At 65.4% G+C, this 7,770-nt stretch overlaps 1 protein-coding gene across 1 annotated transcript in view; it reads left to right on the top strand.

Annotated features, from left to right (window-relative positions):
* Window positions 1-3,100: 3,100 nt before the first annotated feature.
* MN1 (MN1 proto-oncogene, transcriptional regulator) overlaps window positions 3,101-7,770 on the top strand; it is a gene marked incomplete at its 5' end in the record, with an annotated part of 39,296 nt that continues 34,626 nt past the window's right edge. The window contains one exon of the mRNA XM_081113956.1: window positions 3,101-6,839. Within this exon, the coding sequence (XP_080970082.1) occupies window positions 3,101-6,839 (3,739 nt within the window). The remainder of the gene's footprint in view (window positions 6,840-7,770) is intronic.

Genomic DNA, 7,770 nt, shown 5'->3' with positions numbered 1-7,770 from the left:
AATCCTTTTAAAACTCCACCGCCCTGTACAAATACTTCTTCTCCATGCTTATTTATGGACCGCGTGTTCGGTGGGGGTAATTTTCATTTTTAATTTCAAAAAGGAAAAAAAAAATATATATGTATATATATCTGTCGGACGTTCACAGCCGGGAGGTCCCACGAAGGACCTGGGATCCGAGCCGGCTTCAGCTCTCTGAGTTTTAAAGTTGCAGGTCTGTATTGTTTGTCTTTTATTTTTATTCTTCTTGGAGGGCGGCGGGGAGGTGTCATTTTCCTCCCGGAGTTCCTTGAGATTCCCGTCTCCTCTCACCCTAAGTTGAGCTCTTTCCCCAGCATTTCTGAAAACCCAGCATCTGTCTTCCCAGCAGCAACTCCGGGGAGCTATGAATTCGCTTGCGCGGAGTGGTAACTTTTTAACTCCCTCCCGCGTTGGTGGAGTGCTTAATCTGAGGTTTTTAAATAAAAAGGGCTCAGGGGTTGGTTTTATTATAACGTTTATTTCATTTCAGATTTCATGCGTAATTTAGCAAGCGCTAGACAGACTTAGGCGATAAACACTTTCCTTTGTGGGGGGAAAAGGCATTTTTATACACCATGCTTAATTTTATTTAGATTTAATAGCGATATCAGGGCACTTCAAAGAAAGTTCTTCCCCCCCCCCCCTTCCTCCCCTTCTCCTAAGAATGCTGGTCGTCTCACAAAATTGCCTCGTGCTATTTTATAGCCAGGAGCGTTCAAGGCCTTCTCCCCTTCCTTCCCGCACACACTTCAGGGAGGAAAATACTCACACAGGCAGGCACATAGAATAAACACCTTCTCTGCCCCCCATCACCTCTAACTTCCAACCTCCAACTGCAAGATAGATTTCAGCCTCAGTGGGGATCAGGAAGATCTAAACATTTTAACTAAGATTATTGGGATAAATATTTCATAAAGAGCAGGGCAGATATTAAATTACTCCTATTGATTTTAGTATCACAACCCAATTCCTTGGCCTCTAGAGTTTAATTGATCTCTTAAGGAGGCCAACCTCGCGCCCCCTGGGCCTCGGTCCGGGTGCCAGTAGCGGGGTCCTCCCGCCCGCCCGTGGGTCCTCGGCGCGCTGATCTTCCTCGCGGCTCTGCGCTGGACTTAGCCGAAGTGCCCCCCCCAATAAAGTGACCGAGTGGTCACGGCTCCTCCCGGTGGAAGCCAGCGACTGAGGACTGGGAACCTCAGGCAGTGGGGTTAAGGGAACAATTGTGCATGCCCTGGCGAGGGAGGGGCGAGCAGGAGCGCGGGTGTCTGGAGGAGAACCCTAACTTCAGGGGTTCCCGGTCTGCTTTCAGCTCCAGGAAAATCCGGGGACCGGTTAAGTTGGGCGCCACTGCTGAGCCGACTGCGGTGGAGAGCCGAGGGTTCGCCTCGGGTTGAAGCACAGGCGATACTTAGCGACTTTCCCGGCGAGTCCAGGCGCTGTGCCTGGAGACCCCATTGTCTGAGCGCCCCGCACCGCTTACCACCCACCTCCCCGCCCCCTGCCCACCCCGCAGGTCTCGCTTCAGTTGGGGGTGGGGAGTTGGTAACTGTGTGAGTAGGAAGGGGGTGAACAAAGCCAAGCTCCCGCCATTCTAAGCCTGGGCCCTCTCCACCCCGATGCGCTGGGAGGCCAGGGCGCGCGCCCCGAGCGCACTGGCGCCGGACCCCCGGGCGAGACCCGAGCGGGGGACCCGGGAGTTGGCGAAGTGCGGGTTCGTAGGGGGGCCTCGGCAGCCAGTACCCAGGACCACCTTAACAGCGAGCCCCGCCCCGGACCCAGCTCGGGCTGTGCTGATTGGTGCAGAGGTAATGGCTGAAATTGATTGCTGAAATGCAAAACTTGTTGCTGCTTCTCTCAGCGCTGGGCGAGAGGCAGACACAGAGAGGGGAGCTGAGACCCTCGGAACGCCCCACGCAGCCCCCCCCGCCCGCGTTAGCCAGGAGAGGGGTGCGCGGACCCCCCAGAGCTGCCCCCGCCCCCGCATTCTGGGCTCCGAGAGCTCCGCGGGAACGCCTGAGCCGGCTCGCCCAGTGTGGTCCTCCAACCCGCGCCCGCCCCCCTCCCCAGGTCCGAGGGGGGACTCGCGAAGCACCTCGGCGCGGAGGCAGGGAACCCGAGCCTTGGAGAGACCCAACCCCTCGTTTCGCTGCCTGTCCGCGCCTGGAACCGGGCGCGGGGACCCCGGCGAACTCAGAGACCGAACAGCGGGAGGACTCAAGCTGCAGTCGGCGGACCTGGCAGCGAAGCGGCGCGCGGGGGTGCGGCGCGCCGGGGTGCAGCGCACCGGCCGCGGAGCGGGGGAACCGTGTCTTCCCCGATCTCTCGGGGTCCAGCCCCGGGGGCCCGCTGCCTTCCTAGCCCCGCTGCGCCCTAGGCTCGGGGCCCGGCACGGGTGATGTCGAGCGGGGCCTCCAGCCCTCCGACCAGCTGAAGAAACAGTAGCCGCTTGCTCGGGGCCGACGGGGACTGTGCGAGTGGATCGTGCTTGGCGGAGGCTCGAGCTACCGCGCGCGGGGACTCCGGGGGAGGGGGGAGGGACCGCTCTGTCCGTGCCCGGGCGCCAGCCACGGCTTTAAAGGGTCTCCCTGCCCGGCCCCTGAGCAGCTCCGCTTCGGACTCACTCGGAGAGGCTTCGGGCAGCTTCCTGGGGCTCCCCACCCGACCCGTTCGGACTTAAGAAGGTGATCGCTCCGCTTTCCCTGCCTCCTTCCCGCCTCCTTCCCCCCACTTAACTTTTTGTCTCCACTCGCCCGCAGCTCTGTTCCCTCCCCGCAAACCCACCCGCGGCTGTGCCAACCGCCTGGGGCATGGGCCCTCCGACACGGCTCCTGGAGGCCCTGCGGCGCCGCAAGATGTGAGAGACCCGCGTGGGGCAGAGCCAGAGCTTCGGGAGAGGAGCGGAGAAGCCCCAGCCGCCACAGGCCAGGAGCGGTGGCGGTGCGCACTGCGTCCCCGCGGTGCCCGTGCCGAGCGAGCGTCCCAGCCCAGGGCCGGACCGAGTAGCTGGCCGGAGGCGCGCCGCGGCGGAGAGCAGGCTGTCATGCCCTATTGATTTCCCCCCCCCCCCCCCCCGCCAAGTATGTTTGGGCTGGACCAATTCGAGCCCCAGATCAACAGCAGGAACGCTGGCCAGGGCGAGAGGAACTTTAACGAGGCCGGACTGAGCATGAACACCCACTTTAAGGCTCCGGCTTTCCACGCGGGAGGACCTCCTGGCCCCGTGGACCCTGCCATGAGCGCGCTGGGCGAGCCCCCGATCCTGGGCATGAACATGGAGCCGTACGGCTACCACGCGCGCGGCCACTCGGAGTTGCACGCGGGGGGGCTGCAGGCGCAGCCGGTGCACGGATTCTTTGGAGGCCAGCAGCCGCACCACGGCCACCCGGGCGGCCACCACCCCCACCAACATCACCCTCACTTCGGGGGCAACTTTGGTGGCCCGGACCCAGGGGCCTCATGCCTGCACGGGGGTCGCCTGCTCGGCTACGGCGGCGCGGGCGCTGGCCTGGGCAGCCAGCCGCCCTTCGCCGAGGGTTATGATCATCTGGCGGAGAGCCAGGGGCCTGAGAGCTTCGGCCCCCAGCGACCCGGCAACCTCCCGGACTTTCACAGTTCGGGCGCCTCGGGCCACGCCGTGCCGGCCCCGTGCTTGCCGCTGGACCAGAGCCCTAACCGAGCCGCCTCCTTCCACGGCCTCCCCGCCTCCAGCGGCTCTGATTCCCACAGTCTGGAGAACCGGAGGGTGGCGAACCAAGGAGCCGTCGACTCGCTGGAATACAATTACCCGGGCGAGGCGCCCTCGGGACACTTCGACATGTTTTCGCCCTCCGATTCCGAGGGGCAGTTGCCTCATTACGCGGCGGGTCGCCAGGTTCCCGGGGGCTCTTTCCCGGGTGCCTCGGCTCTGCCCAGAGCTGCAGGCATGGTGGGCTTGTCCAAAATGCACGCCCAGCAGCAGCAGCAGCAGCAGCAGCACGGCGTGTTCTTCGAGAGGTTCGGCGGGGCCCGCAAGATGCCGGTGGGCTTGGAGCCGGGAGTAGGCTCCAGGCACCCCTTAATGCAGCCTCCCCAGCAGGCCCCGCCACCCCCGCAGCAGCAGCCCCCGCAGCCGACTCAGCAGCCGCCGCCGCCGCCGCCGCCGCAGCCACAGCAGCAGCCGCAGCAGCCTCCGCCGCCCGGGCTTCTGGTCCGACAAAATTCGTGCCCGCCCGCGCTCCCGCGGCCCCAGCAGGGCGAGGCGGGCACACCCAGCGGCAGCCTGCAGGACGGGGGCCCCATGCTGCCCAGCCAGCACGCGCAGTTCGAGTACCCCATCCACAGGCTGGAGAACCGGAGCATGCACCCTTATTCGGAGCCCGTGTTCAACATGCAGCATCCTCCCGCCCAGCAGGCGCCCAACCAGCGGCTGCAGCATTTCGACGCGCCCCCCTACATGAACGTGGCCAAGAGGCCGCGCTTTGACTTCCCGGGCGGCGCGGGAGTGGACCGCTGCGCTTCGTGGAACGGCAGCATGCACAACGGCGCGCTGGACAACCACCTCTCGCCCTCGGCCTATTCGGGCCTCCCCGGCGAGTTCACACCGCCGGCCCCTGACAGCTTCCCCTCGGGGCCGCCCCTGCAGCACCCGGCCCCGGAGCACCAGTCCTTGCAGCAGCAGCAGCAGCAGCAGCAGCGCCAAAACGCGGCTCTCATGATTAAGCAGATGGCGTCGCGCAATCAGCAGCAGCGGCTGCGCCAACCCAACCTGGCCCAGCTAGGCCACCCCGGGGACGTGGGCCAGGGTGGCCTGGTGCACGGCGGCCCGGTGGGCGGCTTGGCCCAGCCGAACTTTGAACGCGAAAGCGGCGGCGCGGGCGCGGGGCGCCTGGGCACCTTCGAGCCGCAGGCGCCCCACTTGGCGCAGGAGAGCGCGTGGTTCCCAGGTCCTCACCCGCCGCCCGGCGACCTGCTGCCCCGCAGGATGGGCGGCTCGGGCCTGCCCGCGGACTGCGGCCCGCACGACCCTGGGCTGGCGCCGCCCCCTCCGCCCGGCGGCTCGGGGGTGCTGTTCCGGGGCCCCCTTCAGGAGCCGCTGAGGATGCCCGGAGAGGGCCACGTGCCCGCGCTGCCCTCCCCTGGCCTGCAGTTTGGGGGCAGCCTGGCCGGCCTGGGCCCACTGCAGTCACCGGGGGCTGGAGTGGGGCTGCCTAGCGCTCCCTCTGAGCGCCGGCCCCCTCCGCCGGATTTCACCGCGTCTGCGCTCGGGGGCCAGCCTGGCTTCCCGTTCGGCGCCGCGAACCGGCAGGCCACCCCGCACAGCGGCCCAGGCGTGAACTCGCCCCCGAGTGCGGGCGGGGGCGGCGGCGGCCCCGGAGGCGGCGGCGGCGGCGGCGGCGGCGGAGGGGGCGCGTACCCGCCGCAGCCGGATTTCCAGTCCAGCCAGCGCCCCTCGGCCAGTAAGCTGGGCGCGCTCTCGCTGGGCTCCTTCAACAAGCCCAGCTCCAAGGACAACCTGTTCGGCCAGAGCTGCCTGGCTGCGCTCTCCACCGCCTGCCAGAACATGATCGCCAGCCTCGGGGCCCCCAACCTCAACGTGACCTTTAATAAGAAGAACCCGCCCGAGGGGAAGAGGAAATTGAGCCAGAACGAGACCGACAGCGGCGCGGCCGTGGCCGGCAACCCGGGCTCGGATTACTACCCCGGAGGGACTGCCCCGGGGGCCCCAGGGCCCGGAGGCCCCGCGGGGACCGGTAGCAGTGGCAACAAAACCTCGGGGCCGCCCAACCCTCCCTCCCAGGGGGACAGCACCAGCCTCTCCCCAAACTACAACCTGGAATCCACGTCGGGGAACGATGGCAAGCCGGTCCCCGGGGGCGGTGGCCGGGGCCGGGGCCGCAGAAAAAGGGACAGTGGTCACGTGAGCCCGGGGACCTTTTTCGACAAGTACTCCGCAGCCCCGGACAGCGGGGGCGCGCCCGGGGTCAGCCCAGGGCAGCCGCAGCCAGGCGCGGCCCTGGGGGGAAGCTCGACGGGCGAGGCACGCGGGGCGCCCACGCCCCATGAGAAAGCGCTCACCTCGCCCTCTTGGGGGAAAGGGGCCGAATTGCTCCTGGGGGACCAGCCGGACCTCATGGCGTCCCTGGATGGCGGAGCCAAGTCAGACGGGAGCTCCCCGCACGTGGGCGAGTTCGCCTCCGACGAGGTGAGCACCAGCTATGCCAACGAGGACGAAGTGTCATCCAGCTCTGACAACCCCCAGGCCCTGGCCAAAGCCAGTAGGAGCCCCCTGGTGACAGGTTCGCCCAAACTCCCTCACCGGGGGGTGGGCGCAGGGGAGCACGGACCCAAGGCGCCCCCGCCCCAGCTCGGCCTAGGCATCATGTCTACCTCTACCTCGACCCCTGACAGCTATGGCAGCGGTGGGGGCGCTGGCCACCCAGGCACGCCTGGCCTGGAGCAGGTCCGGACCCCAACGAGCAGCACCGGGGCACCGCCGCCAGACGAGATCCACCCCCTGGAGATCCTCCAGGCACAGATCCAGCTGCAGAGGCAGCAGTTCAGCATCTCCGAGGACCAGCCCCTGGGGCTCAAGGGGGGCAAGAAGGGCGAGTGTGCTGTGGGGGCGTCGGGCGCCCAGAACGGAGACAGCGAGCTGGGCAGCTGCTGCTCGGAGGCTGTCAAGAGCGCCATGAGCACCATCGACCTGGACTCCCTGATGGCAGAGCACAGCGCCACCTGGTACATGCCCGCAGACAAGACCCTGGTGGACGGTGCCGAGGACGACAAAACGCTGGCGCCCTGGGAGAAGGCCAAACCCCAGAACCCCAGCAGCAAAGAAGGTATATGCCCTACCCCCCACCTTTCTGGTCCCCTTCTTACCTCCCAGAGACCCGTCCCGCTCCCCTTGCAGGCCTTAGCCTCTGCAGCCTGGCAGGCCCCATGGAAGGAGGGAGTCCTTTGGAATTAGGAGACCACAGGGCCTTCTTGCAGTGCCCAGCTCAGAGCTGGATACCCTTCCTCTGACTCACACCAAGGGCTCTATGAGTCTGTCCCTCCCTCCCCAGCTCCCCTTAGGTGCTGCCAGGTAGATTCTGGTGCCACTGGGTGCGAGGAACTTAGGGGGCAGCGCTTTGAGGATTATGGCAGAGCCCCCACCCCCCTCCGGCTGGTTGCTCAGAGGTCTCAGCCTCAACCTCCAGGCCTGTTCCGGTTTTTAGGGGTTGCGTGCCTGGCTCCTGGTAGGCAGGACACGTGGGAAGTTATGTTTATGCCTCCCCACCTTTTCTAGGCAGCCAGCCTCTAGCTCCAGCTCCTCCCCTGTGTGCCAGCATCTTTAGAAAAAAAAAAAGTTCCCAGCTCTGGTGGTGGCAGCATCACTATCACTCAGAGGCAACGCCTAATTTGACATTTGTTCCTGATGAGTAGCTGTTTTGTCTCTTGTTAACTGTTGGAGTTTCATTGAAAAGCTGGGTACCTGTAGGGGTTGTGCGAGGCAGGCCGTCTTTCCCAGGGGCACAGCCCCTGGACCTTTGGTGGGGCTGGGGTGGGGGTCTGCTTGGCAGAGGCCAGGCCACTCCACCAGGGCATCGTTTGCGTACGGGGGGGGGGGGGTGGGGGGAGGATGTGGATATATATTCTTAAGACACAAAGGACCCGCATCTGTCAATATCTCCCTGGCTTTGGTGACAGATGTCCGGTCCCAGCTCTCCTTTGCATTCTAAGCACTCCCCTCCGTCCGTCCCCCCAATCAGGCCTGGGGGCTTTGAAGGT

The sequence above is a fragment of the Myotis nattereri genome (assembly GCF_964212035.1).
Source record: "Myotis nattereri genome assembly, chromosome: 19".
Taxonomy (NCBI): Eukaryota; Metazoa; Chordata; class Mammalia; order Chiroptera; family Vespertilionidae; genus Myotis; species Myotis nattereri.
Note: the sequence above shows the minus strand (reverse complement) of the source record. Positions and strands in the feature narration are given on the sequence as shown.